General features: G+C 37.0%; 1 protein-coding gene across 4 annotated transcripts in view; it reads right to left on the bottom strand.

Annotated features, from left to right (window-relative positions):
• sema6e (sema domain, transmembrane domain (TM), and cytoplasmic domain, (semaphorin) 6E) overlaps nucleotides 1-25,151 on the bottom strand; it is a 146,887-nt gene that overhangs the window by 48,808 nt on the left and 72,928 nt on the right. For all 4 annotated transcript variants that reach the window (XM_059568012.1, XM_059568011.1, XM_059568010.1 and 1 more), the window contains 3 exons: nucleotides 6,634-6,830; nucleotides 1,159-1,273; nucleotides 637-694 (listed from right to left, as the gene is read on the bottom strand). In XM_059568012.1, coding sequence (XP_059423995.1) covers nucleotides 637-694; nucleotides 1,159-1,273; nucleotides 6,634-6,772 — 312 coding nt within the window. In that variant the 5' untranslated portion in view covers nucleotides 6,773-6,830. The remainder of the gene's footprint in view (nucleotides 1-636; nucleotides 695-1,158; nucleotides 1,274-6,633; nucleotides 6,831-25,151) is intronic.

The following is a 25,151-nucleotide window of genomic DNA, read 5'->3' as shown; positions in this document are numbered from 1 at the left end:
TTAAAGCTTACTTTTTGTATATAATTATATTACTTATTGTTATAATAATGGTTTAATTTATAATCATTGTATTCAGATTTTTATGTAAAATTGCATTGAAAAGAAAAATCACAAAGCAGAAAATGTATTATATTTCTTGGAATTGCCAACAGTCTAAATACATATGTTACATGTTTAAGCACCGTTTTTTTTTTCTTTTGGGTGTGAAATATTTCAGTCCACTCATAATTCAGGCTTGTGAAGAGGCTTTTCAATAAATGAAACATTCATTAACCCATAGAAACCTTACAGAATGTAAAGTAAATAAAAAGCCTATTTAATTCCAAGTGTCACACAGAGTGGGAAATGGTTCTGTAAAACTAAATTATGGCTGTTTTTTTTGTGTTAAAGACCTTGACTAACATTTCAAGTGGACGTCAGGGAAAAATAGACAGTGCTATAAAAGTGTAGAATATTCATCCTTTAAAGCCACCATAAAGAAAATTGCTCATTTGAAAAATGGGATTTCTGAATGGTCCTTCCCCAAAGACGAATAAAAGTGAATATTCCGACATCACCCACTCACTGCACTGATCTGAGAGAAAGAAAACCATTAGAGAGGACTGAAACAGGAAGTTGAGAAAAAAGTGAGCTTACCTGTTGGGGGATGATATGCTCTGCTGAAGCGCTGAGGTTAATGGCAAAAACGTGATCTCTACAGAGACACAAAAAGAGAGACAGGAATGCCAATAATCTCATCAAGTATCTGAGCAACCGAGATTCTTCTTGCCAGTTCTTTCAATAAATAACAATATGGTGCCAATAACACCTTGAGCTAAAATGAAAGGGGCAGAGGACAGCTACAATGAGAGTGAGAGTGCATGAGTGGTGAAGAGACAGACAGAGAGGAAATAGAAGGGGCGAGAGAGGTGTCAGAGAGCGAGCCGGCATCCATCTGTCTGCAATCCAGGTCTGAATGAGACTGATTGGCCCAATCACACGACCCTTATCATTAGTGTGTGGGTCTTATCACTGAGGGGGTCTGGAGAAACAGCACAAGTGTGTACTGATCGGGAGGTCTGGAATTCCCGGTCCATGTTGCATCTTGAATCTTTTGAAATGTGTGTGGCTGTGGTGTTGTGTGCAGTGTGAGCGTGTGATTGAACTGACATGACATACCTTGCAGCAATGTAGACCATGTGGTTAATCCGCAGCATCCTCTGAAAATCCAGTCCCAGTCTGGCAGTGTCATTATCTGACATGTTCCCCTGGAAACTGGGGTACAGGTAGGTGCCTTCATGACGGGGAGAGAGAAAAAGACTGGGTTTAAAAAAAAACTAGAAATGTTCACCGTCAACTATCTTGGTGTTAGAGATGCACCTGAAGGATTATTCTTATTTTAATAACAACATTTTATTTTTCTAATAAACTGTAATTTGTTAACAACAAATAAATGTGCACATCGCATCACATTATCTATATATTTCTTAGGACTGTTCATGAGATTTTAATAATAGCATTTTGAGCAGTCCACTTTCCACTTATAAAGAAATATGCTTGAAAATATAAATGTGGCATTTACTAAAAATTAAGACTAAAATTAATAATATAAAAATAGTATAATACATTAAAATTTTTATTTCTTACGCCAAATAATATCTTATTGGCAAGAAGTACACTATTATTACAATTTAAAATAACTGTTTGAAATATATTATATGAAATGGCAAAGTAGATCAGCCATTAGAAATCTTTTAGGAAACTTTGATATGCAACCATTCAAGAGTTTAGGGTAGGTACAATAAAAATAAATAAATGAATAAATGTATACATATACATTTAAGATATATATTTACTTAAGTTATATTTTATTTATGCAATTATTTCTAATTTAGGCATATTTAAATATTTTTACTAGACAAAAAGACAGAAATTCTGATTAATAATATTAAGTGTGGTTTGATCCATGTATTTACGGTCTCCTGTCTGGGGATTTTGATCAATAATACAAAAAATAAAAAAATATCAGCCCCCACACATCAAAAACTGTTTCATGTTTATAATGATTCATATTACAGATCTCATTTGCTGCAGGCAATGTTGATAAGTGTTTACACTCATAAAAATAATCTGCTAATTAATCTCATTTACACTTAAAAAGATTAATTTCTAGCACAATGTCAAAGATGAGTCATGAGTCACTTTGGCATGCTCTTCTCTCAGAGGACGAGTGGGTCACACAACATTTTCAGACCCGCAGAGATGTCTTCAATGACCTGCGGGGGCCTTTCATTTGCAGGTCTGCTTGGAAACTGTGCACTGCTCAAAAGTAGCAGCCACAGGGTGACAAACTTGACCTTGGGGTGAGAAGAAAATCTGGACGTTTTAATGATTCCTGTTACTAGATTATGAAGCTGTGTATTGTTCGAGTTTCTCCTGAGCTTGGCAGACCACAGGTGGCCGCAGCTGGAACCGACGCTCGCTCTGATGTTCAGGAACTAAAGTAAACAAACATCCAAGGGTTAAATTGGAGCTGAAACTTCACTCTCTTTTCAAAGACACTGACTGGGTAAACACCATCATCTGATCTCGGCAGGATCATCACTCAATAAAGATCACCCAGAGTGTCTGAATCTCAACAGAGTCAGAGCCAATGAACCAGTGATATGAGAAAGAAAATTCAATCTTCACGACTCTCGCAAGTCTGAAAATCACTGCATGAGAATAAATATTCCAGAATTCTCAGCTTCATTCTTCAAAATAATTCTAGATTATTCTACCAAACCACAGTTATAATTTTTAAAGACTATCGAAAAATAACAATAATATAAAACAATATGTTCTAAAATCGCTTCAAAATATCTTACACAATGTGATTTTTTTGTGAAATCTGTCAATTCCAACTGCTTCAAATGCATCAACTCCACCAGACAGCAAGCTGGGGCAAACATCTGGGCAGTATAGTGTATTTCAGCATATTTACTAACAGGTCTAATTCCCATTTTCATTCTGTCAAGAGTCAAACGGTGTCTGGATGAAAAAATAACCAAAGTTTCTATTCTCATGATAGGTGTAAATAACACTAAACTAGCAAGGCACCCGAAGTGTCAAAAGTCTTGTCAATATTGAGAAATTAAAAATAAATAAATATTTATTTTCACATGGCTAAAAACAAATGTATATAAATTATTTCTGTCAAACAATTAATTGCATCCAAAATAAAAGTTTTTGTTTACTAAATATAAGTGTGTGTTCTGTGTATATTTATTATGTTTATATAAATACACACACATATATGTATACATTTCTGAAAAATATGTTTATATATTAAACATACTTGTATATAACAAATTATATCAATATAAATATAGACATGTAAATACAAGTAAATATTTTTAAAATATATACTGTTTGTGTGTGTTTTTATATATACATAATAAATATACATAGCACACACACACACACATGTAAACAAAAACTTATTTTGGAAGCGATTGATCACGATTAATCATTTGACAGCACTAATATGAATAATTTTTATTAAGATTTATTTACTTAAATTGTAATATTAAAATGTATATTATTTATACAAATTTGTCCAAATTAATTTAATTAAATACTGTGAACTAAAATAATGGAAATTTACGGCATCCCAACATTATAAGCCTAGTAAAAAAAAAAACTTAATTTCACATTAATTTCAACTTCAGTATAGTTCAAATCTATTAACATTCATTTACATACCGATATAAAAATTATAATTAAACATTATTTGGATTATTACTTGTGCACAATACACATTTTTTATATTAAGCTTAAAATGTGTTTTAATGTGAATATTGGTGAGGACTGTATGATCTTTGAATAACATCAGTCTTCAAATTCAAGATATTTAAAGTGTACCTGAAGTACTTGCTCTAGTTCCACTTTAGCATAAATCAATTATACTTCAGTATATCTTTAAATAATTTTAACAATGAAAGTGCATTAACTCAAAATTAGTTATTCCAATTTAGCTGGATGCCAGTTAGTATACTAAAATTACAATTGCATGGTATTTTTATTAAGCACATAAATATGTAAATGTATTTGTAGAACACTTAGCATGGAATTAATGTATTTCAGAAATACATGTATTTTCTTTTTCACTAGAGAACATATAGTATGAAAAATGGAAATTGATTTTAAGATTGCTAAACATTTTATTTAACAGTGTTATTAAATCATTACTGTTTTCTTAATGTAACTTTAAGTGAGCAATGAATAAAGGTAACCTAAATGTAAAAATAGAAGAAATACACAGCACAGTTAAATATACAATATCGGCAACAGATAAATATCTGTATTTTTTTTTTTAATCTCTCATAACGGTCAATAACTGATATGGTACCAATATATTATGCACCTCTACTACTACTAAGACTAAGACACCATGTTTTGTTAAAGCTTGTTAAGATGCTGCTTCTTTCCATTTGTAATGTGTAGGCTGCACAAAGAGGACCATCTATGGTGGAAAGAGACAGACTGGTATCAAAATATGCAAATACACCAACTGTATTAACAACTATCTGTTCAGTTCACTTATGTACAATGAAAATCATATTCAACAACTGAATTAGCTCCTGAAAATTAAGATAGTGACAATCACAATCAAATTATACATTAAATATGTGTCATGTGTACAGAAGCAAACTGAACAACTAGTTGTTAATTCAGTGATGTTACTCACTGCCAGCTCCTTTGAGCTGCTGTGTTACAAAAATCACTGAAATTGAGGTACCTGTCTTGACTCATTTGCATATTTTAATATGGTCTCGGTGCACTGTAACTGCTCCCAGCATCCAGAACAAACCCAAACATTACAGTTCAGGCTGAACATGATATTTCAAAGCATAAACAAAACCCTGCTTGTTACAGTTTGTTCCATGTTGCAGTTGTCACTCTCCTAAAAGTGTTTTGTGAACAGAACAGGATTTTGCACTCAGAAGAGGAGTGACAACTGTATTTAGCCACAGTGTGAATGCAGTCGAGGCCATCTAATGGGTTTAAAGGTTACAATGTATAACAGTTGTAGAACATAGCAAAGTCTCAGGATGTAAAACCACACATACAGCAAGCACATAAACACACACAGGTGGAAATGGTTGATAAATGGGTCTCATTACTTGTGTGATGTTCTTTTTGGAGAGCTCTATTAGCCCAGCTATCTGTACACCAATGGCTGTGAGACTCAGTATCTGTCCAGCTCTCACAAATGTGGCCCACTCGTTTTAGCAGAACAAAGGATGCTGCAGTGCTCTCGTATCTGCTCAAACATGACCCCCTGAGCCTCCCCTGTCAATCATGGTCCATCCATGCTGAATTCTGTTTTTGAAAGTTAAAATGATAGGAGACGAAAGTGAAAATGGGACCACAAGCTGCTACAGTAGATTCCAACTTAAAGTAGCCACATAACTTATAGATCACCCAAAAATGAAATGTGTCATCATTTACACACTTACCTTCTTCTGTGGAACACAAAAGAAGATATTTTGAAGAATACTGGTAACAGAACATCTTCAGTTTCTACTGATTTCCACTGAATGATTAAAGATATAATGCAAGACATAGGGAAAATAAACTATTTGGATACCAAGATTTCTACAAATCCTTTGAAGAAAAGAAAGTTATACAGTTCTGTCCATCCATCCATCTGTATTAGTCTGTCAATTTATCTATCCATTTCCATCTGTTCATCAAGCAATCGTTCTCCCTATCCAACTATCTGTCCATCCATTCATCATCTGTCTATCCATCAATCCATCTTATTTTCAAAACATTCAATCAAGCTTGGCTTTTCTAGTTAAAATTGATCCATGAATATGTATAATTGATATTTGAATTTCAATTTACTTTACAATTAACATTGACTGAACTGTTTGCAACCTCAAATCAATTCAAATTCAGTAACTGAACTATCAATTCACTTCTGAACAGCTCAAATTCCTCCCACTAAGTCACACCTTCAACTAATTCAATATAAAATAACACTTTTTGGATTCCTAAAGAATTATGAACAATATAGTGTTGGGCTGTATGGATTGTATAAAATTGAGTTGTCCACAAAATATCAACATAGTAACAGTAAACACTTCTATCACACTTCATTTGCAATTGAGTTGAGCCTCTCCAAACCCCGCTGTTTGCAACAGCCAAGACTAAGGAGTTTTTATTTGCCAATTAGTACCAACTTCACAGCAGCCCCGAGTGAAACTGCTCTCACAGACCCAGTAGGTTTGGTAGCTAGGAAGTAACAGAGCGGAAAACCAGGATGGGGTAGATTAGGGCTGGGAACGGGAAGGTGGAGTGAGGATGGACTTGGCAACCATGGCTGCTGATATACGTATTTGGCGTGTGAAATGCTTTACGCCTGCCAAGAACTGAATGCTTGGCAGACGGTTTACTTTTAAACTCTGGGTATGGTTTAATGCGCCTATTGCAATATATCTTGCAAGATAAAGCATTCATAATTCCAACTACTATGATTGAATTATGAAGATATAAAAACAAACTGAGGTTTCAATACTCTTTATATGCCTGAAGTTAAAAAGATATCTGCAAAATAATGTGACTTTTATCCTAGGAACTGGTGGTTTTTCGTTGTTTTATACTTACGTTCACTACCGACGGTGCTGATGGGCTCCAGGTCCTGAGGAAAGGGTGTCGCACCATGGCACAGATGTTTCAGGCAGGTGAGGGCAAGCGTGAGGGTCAAGGCCAAGAGGGGCCGCGACCCCAAAATCACCAACCTCATTTCAGCTAGAGCATAGAAGTCAGCCACACAGCATGACCCAGAGCAGACTGATCACCACCTGGAAAGACAAAAAAGAGAGCTATGATGACAATAGCTGTTTTAAAAAATGGTCACCGCAACCTCAGTGAAAAGGATTTTTGTGCTTCCACTTGACTCAACAACTTGTACGTGTGACTGAATGATTGTGAAATTCACTGAATCTGACACTGTGGAACACAAATGGAGAAATTTTTGAAATGGCATTAGCTGCTCTCTTACACCCAATAACGAGGCTTTTAAATGATCTTTAAAACTCCTGAAGACTTCTAATGCAGTACATGAGTCATATGCACCATTTTTAGGATGCTTTCATGGTGGTTTTTTATTTTATTTTTGAAGCTTGAAAGCAATGTGGACTAACTGCATTGGAAAAAAGCGAATAGCCTAATTCTTATTTCTGAAAGAAAATAAGTCAGATGGGTTTGTCGACAAAGTGAGTAAATAATCAAAGAATTTTCACTTTTAACTATCCCTTTAATGCAATCTAATATTCGGGCATCCTGCAGTCACACTGATTCAGACAGCGGCAGTGTTGCTTTTATTAGCACGCCTAACATAAGATGGGGAAAGAAAAAAGATGGACTGAGTGAGTGAAAACACAATAGGTTATATTATAAGAGCCTCAGCCTGGGGGACACCTGGCTCATTGACTCAAACTTTACAGTCTTTCACAGGTGACTTAACTCAATTAACCGCAAAGGCTGCTGGGATGCCGTCTCAGTCTGTCAGCTTTTACACGAGGCCAACGGGGATGGATCAAAAACTTATTTTCAGGGCAATGGAAAAAATGAAAGTCTTATGCCAAAGAGTCCTACTGAAAATAAGTGGAATTATTAATGAACACTTTGAGTGTTTGTATTAGATTCATAATGGACTGAGATACTGATGTTAATGAGTTTGGCATCAGATTATTCTATATGATAGAATGGCCAAAGAACAATGGACTGTCCTCTATTACAGTGATCCTCCACTAGTTTTGCTTTGGGATGCAGATTTAACATCAGAAATCAAGTGGTGACCCCTCAAAAATTAAAACAAAAATGTGCTTAAAAACAAATACTGAAATGTACTATTATAACCACAAACCCCCTCTGGTCTAAAACGAATAACGTAACCCTAACTCAACAATTTGGATTTCAGTTTTTGCACAAAAACATATTTTTATTTGCTAAAACTATATTTACATTGCCTGAGTCATCAGTGTAGAAACACTGCTTTAGTAAACAGAAGACTTTGTGTCTTACAACTGACAATGTGTCCTTTATATTTTAATGGCCAGCAAAAAACCTTTCGGTTTTAAACTGATATGTATCAGTATTAATCACCCCAGGTGGCCACACAAGGATACATGGTGTCAGGGCTATATAATGGGACATTATGTCTAATGGATTAGCTACACTTAGAGAACTGAGTACAGGGACAGGGCTGTGCGCTTCTAATGGAGCATATACACACACTTAGGAAAACACATGCTCTTCTAGAACTAATACAGCACAAAATGTGAGACATCATCTTCCCCAGACTGAAGCTGAAAGGATCATGGGGTTGTTTTTATATGGACACAAACAAGCAAAGATCATGACAGATAAGCACAAATTATACCATACGGATGTCTTGTGACTGCAGAACCAAAACCAAAGCAGTGTTGCTTCTCAAGGAATTGACGATGGGGAAGAGATCATGTGAAAACTGAAAAATGCAGTGCAGAAAATGTCTAAGAATAAAATTTTCACAAATTTTTTTTATGAAAAATAATGTTTCCATAATGTTACAGTGTTGTAGGTGGTTGCTAACTTTATGTCTCTATATTTTTCCCACCTTTTTATTGACCAGCTACTGAAGCCAGTTGGAATGAAAAGTTAGAATGCTTTCTAAGTACAAGCAACACATCTCTCCCGAACATGATCTGAGGTCTCATTCATACCCAAATTACAAATTACACCCTTAAGTTCAATAGTTAAAGTCTCAATAAACATGGAAGAAAAATTGTTGTGATAGGACGATCAATTGCAGTTGATTGTAAGAAAGGAGTGAAGTTTAGGCAGACAAATTATTTGGCATAGATCAGAGTGAAATGTGTCATTTTGGAAGACCTACATTTCGCTTTTTAATATAAAATGCAAAGTCAAAGAAACCGATAGAAAATGTCTATGAATAGTTAATTATAAGATCAACAGCATGCATTTAGAAAATGAACAGATTTTCATTTCATGCCGACTTAAAGGTTAATATTAGAACAAATCCGAAAAAGAAGAACTTCAAAGATATTTAAAAAACTGAAAGGAATCAGGTCAAATTAATCCTTAAACTCCTGTCCTAATAATTTTCAATATAAAGATCTCCCTTTCGCTCAAGGCGAAGCACTCTTTAGAGACCCAAAAGTTTGAGACCTTAGCGACGATGCACAGATAAGACCAGACAGCCCATTCCTCCAAGCTGCTCGCTCTTGCTGCCATTAATACATGCTCCAAATGGCATCTCAATCAGCACTCAAGGCTGATGTGAACAGTGATAGGACTGCGAAACCAGTGAACGTGTCCCTCAATTAATTAAATGACCTAAATGGATTTGGACTTAATTACTTCCCCTCAACTCACTCTCTCTGTCTCTGTAAAGCTCTGCAAATCATATCCAGCCTAAAACAAATACAGGTTCCAACAACGCTTTACAAGTCTTGGCACAATGATTCTTGGTTGAGATGATTTCATCCAAGTTTTAAGGCAGCATAGCATTTATACTTCACAAAGAAAACAACCACCCCTATTATGTAAAACTGCTATTTGGTTGACCATATACCAGACACTAATCAATAACATTGACAAGACATTTATGGTATGCCAATTTGACATTAGCTAAAGAATGAACTTCAACCACAAAGACTGGTTGATGGGTAGATAATCTTTCAAAGCCCTATTGAATCTCTATGCAAACATATTTAATGTACACAAACAACTGAAGAAACTGCTCTATAGAAAGAAAATCAGAACTTTAAACGCTCACCGAGTTTGAAGTTTTGAACTAAAAGAGAGTTCAATAATTCAATAACAGAGATTCAATAATAGGACCACAAAGTAGTCTTAACCACTCATAAAGTTAACGGCAAAAACAAAGTAGTCTTAACCACTCATAAAGTTAACTGCAAAAACATATTAATTCCTAAGATAGCTATGAGCATTAAGCCAAATCTGTCTGAATCAGAACACATCCGTTCATATAAAAAAAAGATTCGCCAAAAAATAAAAAGTCACTTATTTTGATCAATATCTTGAAAAAAGTAAATAATAAATATAGGAGTAGTTTAGTAGAATGCTAGAGCAGCTCTTGTCCATGCAATAAAAACGGATGGGGTTCATCTCCTAAAAAGCAAAAAACAAACAATAAACATGGTGAAAAAGTAGTAAAAGCCATCCACAAAACTTGTGCACTACATTCCAAGTCTTTTGTAGCTATATGATATATTAGATAAGAAACAGGCGGAAATAATTATTCACTAATTTTACAGTATAGACTGGAACAGTATAGCTCTCCAAAACAAATCCCAAACCAAAAATGTATTATATAAAAAAAAAATAAAAAAATAATCCCCCTCTCCTTGATACAAACTCTTACAGAGTACACCAATAGTTTACCTCCATTTTCCCAGGCATGTGGCACGCACTAAATGTGTGTGCGCGTGTTTGTAAACTGTTCGAGTCTCGCTCTTCTAATAAGTGTGCATTCATGTGGCGTTTGAAGAGACGCAAAACACTGATGAGCAGACAGCTGTCGATATGTGACTAAACCCCTGCTTATCCCTCGCTTCCTCCACAGGGTCAGAGCTGGCTCTCTGTTGGCTCGATATGGGCAGGGCAACAGGCCCCATTGCGGCTCCTCTGAAAGTGAGGCTGAGTTGTTGCGGCGGCGGCATGGAAAGAGTCCACACTGAAGTTTGAGGAGGAGAAATCTCTTGAGCTCAGGATTGATTATCCGACATTCATTTAGATTTACCAACAGCTCCTTGGCTCGCTGTGGGCTCCGCACATCCCTCCCTCTCTTGCAGCACTTAAAAAACACTTGCAGAGGCCAACACGGAAAACCTGATGGGAAAAGAATGACAGCTTTTTATGCGGCGCGACCTATGCGGTCGTATCACTTTTAAAGGATCTATATTCATTTACAGGTTGACTCTGTTTAACAAGCCCCGCTTTTATCACTGCTGTCTCGCAATAAAAATTATGGTTAAAATCTCACATGGATGAATTTAAATTCCATCAGCGGTTTAATACCTGCTTAAGGAAACATCGTGTCATCCAATAAGGGAGAGAGAAACGTGATTTTTTATTCAAATATGACTTAGGTGCTCTATAATGTGATTCACCCCATTTTGTCCCAAGCGACATGTGAAAAGGACCCACTTTGCTCGCTCCCTCTCCCTCCCCCTTCCACTCTGGGACCCTTTCACACCCTCAGAAGCAGAAAACGAATGAGTCTCTTCTCTGTATACATGGTCCAACATAATAAAGTCTGGTGTCCCTGGGCTCCTCTGTCATTTCAAACACGATTAAGCACATTAGTGCTCTGGCTCTCCATAGCCCATTACCCAGCAACCCCGCTGTCAGGGACCCACAAGTAGCTGTGAACAGGGGCAGAGGCCAGACTCTCCCTCACAATACTTTTAGAGATCCTAGAATCCAACTGAGTCGGAGATTCTACAACTTCTTTCTGAGTTAATAAGATTCAAAAACACTACGTGAGTCCAATGAGCCGTCTGGAACCCCTGGGAAACCTCCAATAGTAGTGACTTTTTAAGTTATCGATACTTGTAAAAATGGGAGGTTAATTCGTGCAATTGACTTTTTACTTTGTACTTTTTTCTAAATGTAGATTAGCTTTACTGCCATGTAGCTCACTTAAAGGTTATCTCTAAAAACATGATAAATCAAATAATAGCAGTTAAATGCAACAGTTTGTTTGGAGCTGAAAGCCTTGTGTTGCACTTTGGGCGTTCTGAGTTTGAATCTCAGCTTAATGACCTTTTCCCGATCACGCCATAAAATATTTAGAATGTGATGTGCTGGTAGCTGGTTATATAGTAAAAGTCTGTTATGTCATCCTTTGGTTCTCAAGTCAATGAAAATGTGGCATTCCAGCATCTGTTGCCAGCCCCATTTCAGTGGGAAAGGGGTGTGGATGTGCTCTTGAAGGTCCTGTCAGCAGATAAACACAGCTGATTAGTCTACATCATTGCACTAGCACTTTAAAATTATATGCTTCAACCCTGCAATGATGAGAAACCTTCACTGAATGCCTGTGTGTCACACACAGATTGAGACTAATTGCTGCTGAATCAGACATTCAGCATCCGGGTCTCTGGGCAGGAGAACAGGAGCCGACTCCACGGTTGATTGAAATCTGCAAGTCCATTCTAAAGTGCTTCACATGAACTAGAACAAATATACCGGCATTTACATTTAGCTGACACATTTATCCAAGCGTAGTATTCTAGGTGTAATCCTTTCAAACATTCCTTGTAAATCACACCATTGACCTTGGCCCTGCGCTACTATTTGAGTTACAAGAATAAAAAGCAGTTTTTCTGAGCTGGTGAGAAAAAGTTGATTACATATAAAAAGTCACAAACCTGGACTCTGGTTCGTCTTTAGTCTGAAGAAAGAATGTGTCAGGAACTGATCAACAGTTCATGAAAAAAAAAAAAAATAAATAAATGAACAAAACGGCTTATGGGCTTGTCAGTTAGAAGAGTGAAAAACGATCACTGTGTGTGTGTAAGTGTGTGTGTGTGACTTTCTACCACAAAGACGACATTGTTGGTTTGAGACCGCAGCCGTTGGTCTGTTTATGCCAAAACAACCAATCATTATCACAGACCTGTCCCATGATATGGTCACATGATCCAGGGTCACCCAGCATGCAGACGTATGCATAAACAGATTATAAACCTCTACTCTGTTTTATTTTTGAATCGAAATCAATTAGGTCAGTATTCAGGTAGGAATAGCTAGAGCAGTCTTTAAAAAGCCAGATATTCCTGGCACACATTCTGCCTGTGTTTTAAACACTGATCCAAATGGCTTCCTCTTTGCTATCAGTCATTTCACTCACCATCTCACAGGAGATGCACACACACATATGCGGACGCACACACAGGAGCCCCTAATTAGATTTCCAGTGAGTGACCACCCTGCTGTTGCTGGGCTAAATTGGAATTGGACTTAAGGAGTGTTGGGCAATTATTGAGGGTCTGCCCCTGCAGAACAGACGAGGAAGAGAGAAAGAGAGAGGCACATCTGACAGCACAGAGTTAAGGGGCTATTATCACGCTTCATAAAATAGACACATTCACCCTCATCCCAAGCCACATATTTAAGTTTTAATCTACTCTGAACAATATCAGTGTATGATGGGATAAGAGCGGGAACTTTGGTAACCGCAGTAACCCAGAAAGATATTAATATGCAGACAATACCAGTGCGGCAGCCGTCAAAGTCTTCTCAAGTGCACAGAGAGATAGAGAGAATGACAAACAGCTGACAGACAGGAAACACTTTGACCCTCAATTGGGATTAGATGAAAAATTGAATGGAAGAATCCTCACTGGTCTTTTCTCTTTTCCTGAGCATGCCAAGGTTACTGTAGTCAAGTGAAACTACTGCAGAGACAAAAGCCTAAAAAAAAAAAAAAGGTAAAAAATTATATCATAATAAAACTGTATCTGAACAAGAACACTAATCTGAAATTCTGAATATGCAAACAAATATAAAAAAAAACTAAATAGCAATACAGAGAGAAAATCACTGGTTTATTTTAATCTAATTAATATTCTGAGCGTGAATTCTAACTATCTGCATGTAAATAAAAAATAATCATTGTGATCATATTTTGGTTGTCTTTTGTTATGAACTTTGTACTAGTTGTTCTCTGGTTTGGGCCATCTGACACAACATCTGAATAGAACCAGTGCATATTGTTGAATCATAAACGTCCCAGAATGGAAGTAATGGCAAAATTTATAGCTCATTTCATTGACTGCAAGTGCTGCAATATGCTGTGTTGTTGAGAACTTGACAAATAAAATATAAACATTAGTGTTATTGAGTTATGAATATCAGGAGGAAAAGTAAAACTATACGGAATCAAGCAAATAAATATGGCTGTAATGTTGTATATCTGGGAAAAATAAATAAGTCCAAAAATGTTCATATTCATATTTTTGTATTAATATATATAACCGAAATAAAACAAACTTACTTAAACTACACTGAAATGGAAAAATAAAACCCTGTCATCTGTTGCCCACTGCCATGGTGGCGTGAATAACAGTTAAAAGAATCAGAGGCATTTAGTGTCACGTGGGTGTCTTGTCTGTCAGCAAGAGGTCATGACCTTCTCACTATCAATGCCAGTCAGCCAATCCCTGAGGGGAAAAAAGGGATCCGCTCCGGCCACAAGGGTTCTGCCTTGCTGACAAGGTCAGTCCATGGGAGGAACAACGCTGGCGGGCTGTGCTGCTGCCTCTGCTGGGAATGATGGAGGAAACTAGCACCATCAGTCTTCATTCAAGCACCGATGACAATTCCTGCTCATCCCATTCCTCACTGAAATTCCAAGAGGACTGGCTGTCAGCAAACGTCAATATGCATCTCGATTAGCATGAAAGTTGGCACGTGACGTGACACATCTTGTCACGTACCACTCAACGATGCATATGACACTCATTGCAGCGATTACTCTCCAATGGAAGTGTTGGGCTACATCCTGATAAGCATCAAACAAACTTGACGTTTCTCTCATGAAACTGCATCCCCAGCCAGATGTCGGACAGACATCATAGAGGGATCCGTGCCAGGCGGCAGACAGTGGCCGTGCAGATCGATACAAGAACCGCTGAGACTCTCCTTCACTGTCGCCAAGCCAGGCAGACGGCAGCGGCATTAGCGGAGCGGGACCGAACCATCCCATGCTTGCCTTTTTTTCAGACTGGCTGCTGCACACATTTAGCAAATAAGTCATTTAGACAAAGGAAAATCAATTCGGCTTTTCTTTCCCAAGGATGACCTGACGGCAACCTCTTCAAACACAAAGCCCAAAATTATGCAGTCGTACCTTCAAATTGTCTCACTTTTGTCTTTGACTTTTAAAGTTATGAATGTAAAATACACTCTTTTCTTGATCCCTCTTCCTCTCTCCCCCTTGCTCATTAATATTTAAGGTTGTTATTTGGAGGCATTACCTGTCTGTATTGACAGAAACTGGAGCCGTCGTCCCCCGGCGGGTATTATAATTGGAGAGTGAAGTGTATGTGCTGGTGGAGGAGGAGGGAGCAAAACGTTTTTTTTTCCTCAAACCTTTATTTGTGCAGGTCTATTTTTATTATCAATTCTGCTTCATAAAAAAAAAAAAAAAAAAAAAAGGGACCGACTGCTAAAGTCATCACGCATGAACACGCAGACTTTCAGGAGCTCTCCCAGTGGAGCACATGGAGTGGGTGGTTGTGTGCAGGGGTAAGTGAAGATTTTGGAAAAAAGAACTGGAAGTCTTTATCAAAAGAAATGCAGTATAAGCTGTCGAAAGCAGTCCGACACTCTCTCTCTTTAACCAAGCACAGCATGAGACCATTCCAATTAGAGAGAGATCCAGAGAGAGAGAGAACGAGAGATCAAGCTCTGATCTCATAAGGAGACAGACATCAGGACACCAACAAGGCTTACATCACAGTCACGCAACATACTCGATGCCAATAAACATGACCTTTGCATTGTTATAATCTGGTCCTGCAGTAAAATATGAGTTCAGTATTAATGTAATGGTGTAAAAAAAACAGAATAAGATACCTTGATGCAAGCTCACTCCTCTGTCATCAGTGGTGTCTGTACTACAGACATGATCTATAACAAGCGACTTGTTGAGGAAAGGTGTGATATTACTTTTCTAAGCAATCTGAACTTAGATTTATATAAGGCAAACAATAACAGGCCAAAACAATCCCATAGGTTTGTTTAAAAGGGCACTTATGTTGGAATTAAAGTGTGTGTGTGTGTGTGTGGGAGGGGGGGGGGGATTTCGATCATGAAGGGGGGAATTCCTTGTATGGGTATTTCTCCTAGAAGAGCATGCACACGCACGTCAACCAGAGCGAGAGTTCGAGCATGTCCAACGCGCTTCATTCATTTTAGTTGTACAGGAAAAATAACCTTGTTCAGCTTCCCAAAGAAACCACTGATATGTGAACAGTGGATGCAGTTTGTTTTTCCAGGGCAGCAATGGAGTTTCGCAAGCGTGTGTGTTTGTTCCCATCATTTCGGGGACAAATGTTTTATAAATAAGGCCCAGATCGACACTGGATTATTGCACATTGCAATAAAAGATCCCGGTCATGATGCAGAAATGCAGGCAGTAAGTAAAACTGCATCAAATTTCTGTGTTTTCTTGGCAATCAGCAAACAAGTGCTCTTGACTCTTTAGTTCTGCCCACGGCATGCCTCCAGGAGCTCGGCTGTTTTTAGACAGAATCGTAAAGCTGTAACTTTCTTTCATAAATATAATAAAATTAAAGACTCTTTGGAAATATGAAGGATGCAATACTCAAGATTAACACGATTAAAGAATCAGAAAGTTCAAGCCACCGAGGAAAAAGAAAGTGGGACAATAAGTGTGAACAAAAGAAAAAAAGCATACAAAAAAAACAGAAGAAAATATATATGAAATAGTGTGTGCAAAAGAAAGTGCATACAATAGAAAATGTACAAAAAGTGTGTGCAAAAATAGAGCCTACATAAAGTGTGTATGAAATAAACCGAGATTGTACATGAAAAAAAGTGAAAGAAAGAATATTCAAAGAATGAAAACATGTACGAAATAAAAGCACACAAAAGAAAGAACATACAAAACTTAGCTTTTTCTTCTTTTGAAAATACTTTTTTGGCAGAGAATAACATCAGAAACTTACAGTAACTGGCAAAATTGTGTACTGTAGTGCTGTATAAAAGCAATATCGCACTTACAATCTTGTCAGTGACGTATGCTAAATCATGAGACCCATTTTCTCACATTCAGTTGTGATGTGATATTCCTCAAGTATATAATATTCCCATGTGTCTCTATATGGATAGTTCACAGTCTGCACCAGCAGGATGCACAAAGAATGTTTGTGTGTGTGTGTGTGTGTGTGTGTGTGTGTGTGTGTGTGTGAGTGTGTGTGTGTGTGTGTGAGATAGAGAGAAAGGCCCCTGGGTGCTCCGCTAAGACCTGCCGAGCTCAGCGCCTATGTGCCTGGTGAAGAGGATTTGGGAGGTTGAGTTTCTTTACAGGGCATTGATGCTCATCCACACACACACACACACACACACACACACACACACACACACACACACACACAGCAGTGATCAAACACCATGCTGTGCTGGACTGACATGAGACACACACACACACACACACACACAGTGTCATTTCGGGATGGTTAGTTTCCTGTGACAGGTCTGTACCCAGTTGCTATGTTTCAGTGCTCAGAAACCCAGCTCACCTGGGCTCCCACACAAATAGCTCTGGGTGTTACAATCATATTTATTTCATGATTCCATTATGTTATTTACACATTTCTACAAAATATATTGTGCTATTTCAGGAAAACTTTGGGAATGGAAAAGAGAAGGAGAGTAAGACCAAATCAGTGTTCAGTCTCTTCTTTAGAAGATTAAACTCTTCATCAAACTGTCCTTTGCTTAAGAAACAGACACAAACACACAAAGTCCTTAATTTACAGTCTCTCAGAGAGAGCAGAGTTAAGAATGTAGTGGTTCCCTCAGACACTGACACTCTGACACAAAGCGACAGGCGGTAAATCACATCTCTTTCAAGTTAATCTGAGATGTATACTAACCAGCCATGACCAGGAAATCTGTGTACAGTTTGTGTGTTTGTTTCAGTAAAAACAACAATCACCAGTGGCTTCAAAACCCCCAATAGAGACTATTTGATCTATACCCCCAATAGATTATTTGATCGATCTGTTTATGTATCCATCCATCCATCCATCCATCCATCTTCATATTGTGGTTAAATAACAAATGTGTTCAAATGTATTCTCATACAATGCAAAACAGTAATATTGCGAAATATTATTACAAATTAAAACTATTTGTAATTAATCCGAATATTCGGATTTGGTGTTTAATGTGTTTGGACTCAGAGCTCTGTGAACAGCCAGCCTCTTTTGCAATGACCTTTTGTGTTTTGCCCTCCTTGTGCAAGGTGTCAATGGTCGTCTTTTGGACAACTGTCAAGTCAGCAGTCTTCCCCATGATTGCGTAGCCAACAGAACTAGACTTAGAGTCCATTTAAAGGCTTTGCAGGTGTTTTGAGTTAATTAGCTGATTAGAGTGTGACACCAGGTGTCTTCAATATTGAACCTTTTCACAATATTCTAATTTTCTGAGATACTGAATTTGGGACTTTCCTTAGTTGTCAGTTATAAACATCAAAATTAAAATAAATTAACATTTGAAATATATCAGTCTGTGTGTAATGAATGAATATAATATAAAAGTTTCACTTTTTTAATGGAATTAGTGAAATAAATCAACTTTTTGATATTCTAATTATATGACCAGCACCTGTACACACATACACACACACACACACACACACACACAGAACAAAATTTAAATGCAAAACTTTAGTTTTTGCCCCCATTTTTCATGAGCTAAACTCGGATGCTGGCCACAATAAAAGGCCACTCTAACATGTGAAGTTCGGGGGTGTATTGGGGGGTCCGGGCGGTCCAAAAACCAGTCAGTATATGCTGTGACCACCATTTGCCTCACGCAGTGCAACACATTTTGAGTTGATCAGGTTGCTGATCGTGGCCTGTGGAATGTTGGTCCACTCCTCTTCAATGGCTGTGCAAAGTTGCTGGATATTGGCAGGAACTGGAACACACTGTCGTATACGCCGATCCAGAGCATCCCAAACATGCTCAATGGGTGACATGTCTGGCGAGTATGCTGGCCATGCAAGAATTAGGATGTTTTCAGCTTCCAGGAATTATGTACAGATCTTTAAAAACATGGGGACATGCATTATCATGATGAATACAAATGTTCTGTTGAGAATGGTGCAGTTCATGCTCAAATATGAACTGTTGTGTATGTAGGGGAGTATCTTCTCTTTGAAGCCACTACCCAATGCTGCGTTCAGCGATCCAAGCCTGTGCACTCTGAACAGAGTCCAATCTGCAATTTCCCAGTCTAGTTCTAACTCAGAGTATATTACCAGTGCAGTTTTTACAGAAACCTCTCCTCTCAAAGTCTCAGACCACACAGATGTGTAAGAGACCCCTGCAGAAGGGGTCATCAGGCCATATGGTCACAAGGTCATCTGGCCCTTAAAAGACGTTGAGTCAGCAACTAAACAACTCTCAAACACACCGCCAGTATCAGCTACATGAAAGAGAACCAGCTACTTTTTCACTAATGACTTTCTGTGAGTTTTCCATGACCTTATATTTGTTTGTGATTGCTGAATTGTTAGATTTTTATGGAAACTGCAAGAGGTTGAACAATGAATAATGAATTCTAGTACATCTATGAAGCTGTTATTTACACAGTTTTTACCAATGTATCAGTTCTGTGATCCGGGATATGAGAGTATAGACCCAAACCTAATTTCAACTCAAACATTCTTAATGGCTTCAGATTGTTTCTGTCTGATCTCTCTCATGACAAGTTGCCAGCTGGTGTTCCTTCCTTTAATCTGATTAATTGGAAGCTATATGAGGTGGCACCAGGTCCAGAGTGTTTGTGTGTGTGGACTATTGATGTGCTAATATGGCATTCCAATCACATGCTGAATGATGATAGATTCCTCTGGTTTTCCAATGGGATAATCCCACATGTAATCCTAATCTCAATCTCCAACCCTTAATCTCAATCCCAGACCTGATTAAAAGACCAAACGTGGCTCAGAAACCACTCTAATTAAGGCTCCCATCAACATGGCATCCCATATCAATTTATTATATATTAATATTTTGCATCTCTTCTATGATCAGTTAATTATCTAGACTCATAATACATTTCAGTAGAGCATTCATCTTTTGTTTCCGCATTAAAAAAAATTAAAGAAAATTCATCATTTACACACCCCCACCATGCTTTGCATCAATGAAGGTTGAATAAGGTTGCACAAGCGCAAATTAAATTCTACAGTCAAGATTTACTGAAAAACAGTTTCAGTCTGTTTCTCACCCAAAGCTATTGTAAGGTTTGAAATATGAAGCATGAATCATATTTGCTAGTTTATGGTTTTCTTTTTTCCTTCTTGACAGCTTGACAGGTGAGTAAATGATGACAGAATTTTCTTTTTTTTTTTTTGGTGAACTGTCCCTTTAAGCGTTAAGGTTTGATGTTCTGCTAAGCTTCCTGAGCTACAAACAGAGGAACAGCATATGTTAATGTGTCTGTGTGCGTCGGCATAGAATAGACAGAGTGTGTGTGTTTAACGCCCTTGCTTTGGTGTCATTAAGCATGTGTGCCTGCGTGCGTGTGTGTGATAAATGCACTCCGCTTGTCAGATTTGAGATTCTCATTAGTCTGAGCAAGAGCCAGTGAGAGGTCATTACTCTTCTGCCTCACTGACGTATGTGTACGCTGTGCGCATGTTTTCAGCTTTTTTTTTTCGTTCTGAAACGAGAAGGCAAAATTTGCTTTCTGGTTTCGTTTTGTTTTTTTAAGTCAAACTCAAACATACAATCATCTGGAAAACCATTACCTTACACTTGTCAAGAAGCAAATTATACCATAATTAGTTTATTGTTATATTTACATGCTATTTATCATAACCATATAGTTCTCAGAAGTCATATAAAAAAGTATGCATTATAAATGTTTTCGTTAATCATTAATCTACAATAATTCAGTCAAAGGCATTATGTCCATTCAAAGTGAGGGGGCACGTGCATGTGGATTTTGAATGCAGATTCTAAAAGCCAAAAAGAGCCAAATAATATTTTCTATATTTAAAACAAATCACACCGGTGTGATTATAACATTCAGTGCGTTACAGCTGGTACATTCAAATCTGCATTCGCTGGCTGGCGCTGAGAAAGAGACAGATGTGTTTTTACAGCACTGTGCATGATAACCAATCACACACATGATGCTGTTGAGTTTATAATGCAATGACCAATCAGAGGTGTTCAGATGAGTAACTGCTAAAATGCCGGTTTTCTTCACTTGCTTGTTGACTGAATACCTCTTTCTGGCGAATTCTCCCATCAGAAACATCAAAGTGCAAATGTGTGTATGAATCTGTAATATATTAATTTCATAGTGTAAACCGCTTCAGTGATTTTAATGGGTGTTTTTGAGAGTGTTTGAACGAACTAGACTGTCAGTGAAAATGTTCTTTGATAATGTAAAATTGATTTTGCTCTCTGTACAATGAAAGTGTTATGATTAGTAGCGTGAATTGCAATGTTTTCATTCACATTAACTTTCAATGTTAAATTCACATTAAATAAACTCCGTAGCATAAAAAAATGTTAAGTTAACAGACAGTTTTTTTTTTTAGGTTACTTTGACCACCGCCCACTATAGATCATCAATTTATAAAATGTGAGAATCAAGATATTTCACGATAATTCAGTTAATGCGTCTGGGAATGTTTCGAATAAAAGGAAAAAATAACTAAAACATAAGTGCTGTTTTGGCCGCTGTGTGTCACATGACAACCCATCCCCCCACCCCGTGCCCCCTCAAAAATAATGTGTGCATGACGCCCCTTAATTTAGAAACAAGCGTACTTCGAATTTGAATCATATTGGCTACAATCAAGAAAAACTTGAACTGAAATTTGAATTAAAAGTACAGGAAAGGTTTAGAAAAATAACTAGTTAACAAATCAACAGAAATTTAACAAGTAATGCAATTCTAGGAAATTTAGGTCTAGAGATCTATTTTAGAAGATAATTTTTGTAGCATAATATTTTCATAAATCTTTAGATAAGGGAACACTATTCACTATCAACTAGTTTCTTATTAGCATGTATATTACTAGCATACTGGCTGCATATTAGTATTTATAAAGAAAATATTAATGCATGACCATATTCTAGATCCCTTAAACATAACTACTAGGAAAACTAGTAGTTTGATATATATATCAAAATCAAGCAGCAAAATTAGGAGTTTATTGCAGGAAAACTCTTACTTAATAGTGAATACATGTTCCCTAATTAAAGTGCTAACAGTATTTTAAGATTTATTTTCTTAAGTAATTTATGACAAACTTTCATTTTTGTTAAAAATACAGATATTTCGGTTATATGAGTTTATAAGAAATGGATTTAATTGAACATACTGAGAAGGTTTTTTTCATTTACAACTCATTGATCGATCGATAAATAGAATGATAGAACGATGGATAGAATGATAGATAGAACAACAGAATGATAAATAGAAGAATAGAATGATAGAACGATAGATAGAACAATAGAATGATAGAACGATAGATAGAACTATAGATAGATAGATAGATAGATAGATAGAACTATAAAACGATAGATAGACAGATAGAACGATAGATAGACAGACAGCCAGATAGAACTCAAAATAATAAACATGAATTGAAAAGCCAATTCTGCACAAGCCTGTTGTGTTAGACAGGGAGAGAGAGAGAGAGAGAGAGAGAGAGAGAGAGAGAGAGAGAGAGAGAGAGAGAGAGAAAGACAGGGCACAATCTACTAGAGTGCAGAATCCGTCTGAATAGAGTCATCCAAATTTAATCAATACATAAAGGCAGCGAGGCAGCGTCTGGTCACGACTAGGGTTTTAGCAGAGGTACCAGAAGTCATATATACACACACACACACACAGGCCGTATAAACACCGCCAGCAATTTTAAGATCTCGATTTATAATGGCTTAGACTGCCACCATATCGCTGTAACTCGAAACTTACCGCAGACACACAGAAACTCAGCACGTACATTAGTCTGACACAGATACAAACCCGTATCCCACAACCACCAACATCATTTACGGCCCTCAGATACGGCTGTCCCTAGAGGGAGCTCGGATCCATCGGCTCTCACGCTACATGCAACAAAGAGCTTATTTCCAATGAGAACAGAGGCCGGAGTATGCTTTAAAATCGTGGCGAGTGGCAGCACAAGCCTGGAATTGGAATATTATGAAACATGAAGATGAAAAGGGGGGGGGGGGGGTTGGGGGGCACGGGGACACCAAACAATATGAGCAACGAATCGAAGAGAAGGAATAAATAGACAGAATAAGAAACAGAGAATGGGCTAGCGTGGTCCTGTGGTTAGAAACAGAGGCTATTTAAAGCCCGGCTGATATTTCTCAGTCCTCTGCTGTTAAGTCAAGAGCAGACTGTTACGAGACACCAAGACGTTTCCCAGACTCTCAGGTGTGATGGATGGATATTTCAGCCAGTAAATATTGTACAGGCTAGAGGTTATATATTTTTCAGCAAGGACAAATCAAGCAGTTCAGAGAGTGTTGGCAAGTCCCATGGATGTGGTCCTTGGTGTCCAGAGCTAATTATATAGCAAGCAGGAGGGGATCGGAGCACATTTAGACCTTGAGAAACACTCAGATCTCCAGAGTTTCCGTCCTATCAACAGATCAAAGACTGGAGTCTTCCACAACATCCCCTCGGGCGACGGGGGACCAGTGGATGAAGCGAAACGGGCCGGTTGAGAGCACTATGAGGGCAGTGAATGTTACATATTCTTCTGTGGCACACTGTAAAGCCAATTATATTTTCTCATTAAAATGTCAGATGCAACAGTGTTACTTTGGGGGTTTTCTCGACGCTACTCAGTGAAGTGCAAGGAATGCAAAGTAATAATACAAAATTCAAGACTTTCTAACTTTCTCTGTTGTTATATGTTCTTTGCCATTCTCTGTGTTAATTATGGCAGAAAAAAAGTAGTTGTGATTAACAACAATGAAAAACAGTTGGCAAATATTGTTATCTCCAAATAGCTGATCTCATCTGACCTAAAGGAAGATGATTTTAAACTCAAACAATGCATTTTAAAAACAGTGCTGTGATCCAAGAGCTTGATGCAGTTGGACAGAGTTCAGACATACTCCAAAGAAAACATCACAGCCCTAAAGATTTAAATAAAGCAAAGTGTAGGGTAAAAGCATTGTCATATGCACTACATGTATAAGACAGAGCACAACTTTAAATATTATATTATCTAAAAAGGAAACACCCCAAGTGTTTACCACTTTTATCTATAATACAGCTTGATACATTTTTATATTTAAATATTTTAAATGTAATAGATATATAATATTTAGTAGATAGTTTATATTTTATAAGTAAAGGAAAAATGTCTTTAAAAAAATACTATTTTGGGTAAAATACATAAGTAAATTATTTTTAATAATTTTTAATTTTTAGATTGTCACACTAACTCTATAATGGCACACTGAAAAAAAAGTGTTGTTAGGTCAAACTAAAATAAATAAAAGTACTTCAACTTGTTACAAGTAATCAAGGTTAAAAGGTTTACTTTTTTTCAAGTGAAAAAAAAAGAAAGAAAAAAGTTTGACCAAATCACATTCTCTATAGTTAACTGAAACGAAAAATACACTTTCAACCAAATATATTTTTACATAATTATACCACAAATTATCGCTAAATATATTTGGATTAAATTGAACCTTTACATATTTTATTCAATCTAATAGCGGTTTAAATAAATAATTTTACATATTAAGCAAACTGAAAAAAAGTTGCCCAGTGAAGTAGCCTAAAAAAAAAATTTTTATATGGTTCTAGGACAGGAAAATTCAATTAAATGTATTTATTTTTTTTGTCATACAGCTGAATTATAAAACCACACTAAGTAGCTAACAAGTTGCTTAGCACTAGTACATAAATATCAAGCTAAATGCTCTTTAGGCAAAACAGTAATAACATTTGCTGTACCAGTCCACATCCTCAGCAAATGCTCCACTCTTCTCCACAATGGTAACCCAGGGCAATTTAAACAGTTGTAATTATTCCAACATAATTGAACATTAAACACTATAAATTCTAATCTTACTCAAAAATATAAAATAACATTTAATCTCATACATTTTTACTCTCCCCATTAAGTCCCAAGCAAATCATGCTGGGAACAATTATCAAACTGAACTTCGATAACGTCAGAGGTCACGTGGTTTTCGCAGAATGCAAAATTGTCATTTGTTTTGAAGCAAACAGCTTAAATTATACCAAGAAAACTTAGTTTTACCTCCAGTTAATCAAGTACAGTATTTAAGCTCAATGATAAGACAGAAAAGTAAATTAAGTTGGATCAA

The sequence above is a fragment of the Carassius carassius genome, chromosome 15 (assembly GCF_963082965.1).
Source record: "Carassius carassius chromosome 15, fCarCar2.1, whole genome shotgun sequence".
Lineage (NCBI taxonomy): Eukaryota > Metazoa > Chordata > Actinopteri > Cypriniformes > Cyprinidae > Carassius > Carassius carassius.
The sequence above is the reverse complement of the archived record's forward strand: the minus strand, read 5'-3'. Positions and strand labels throughout refer to the sequence as shown.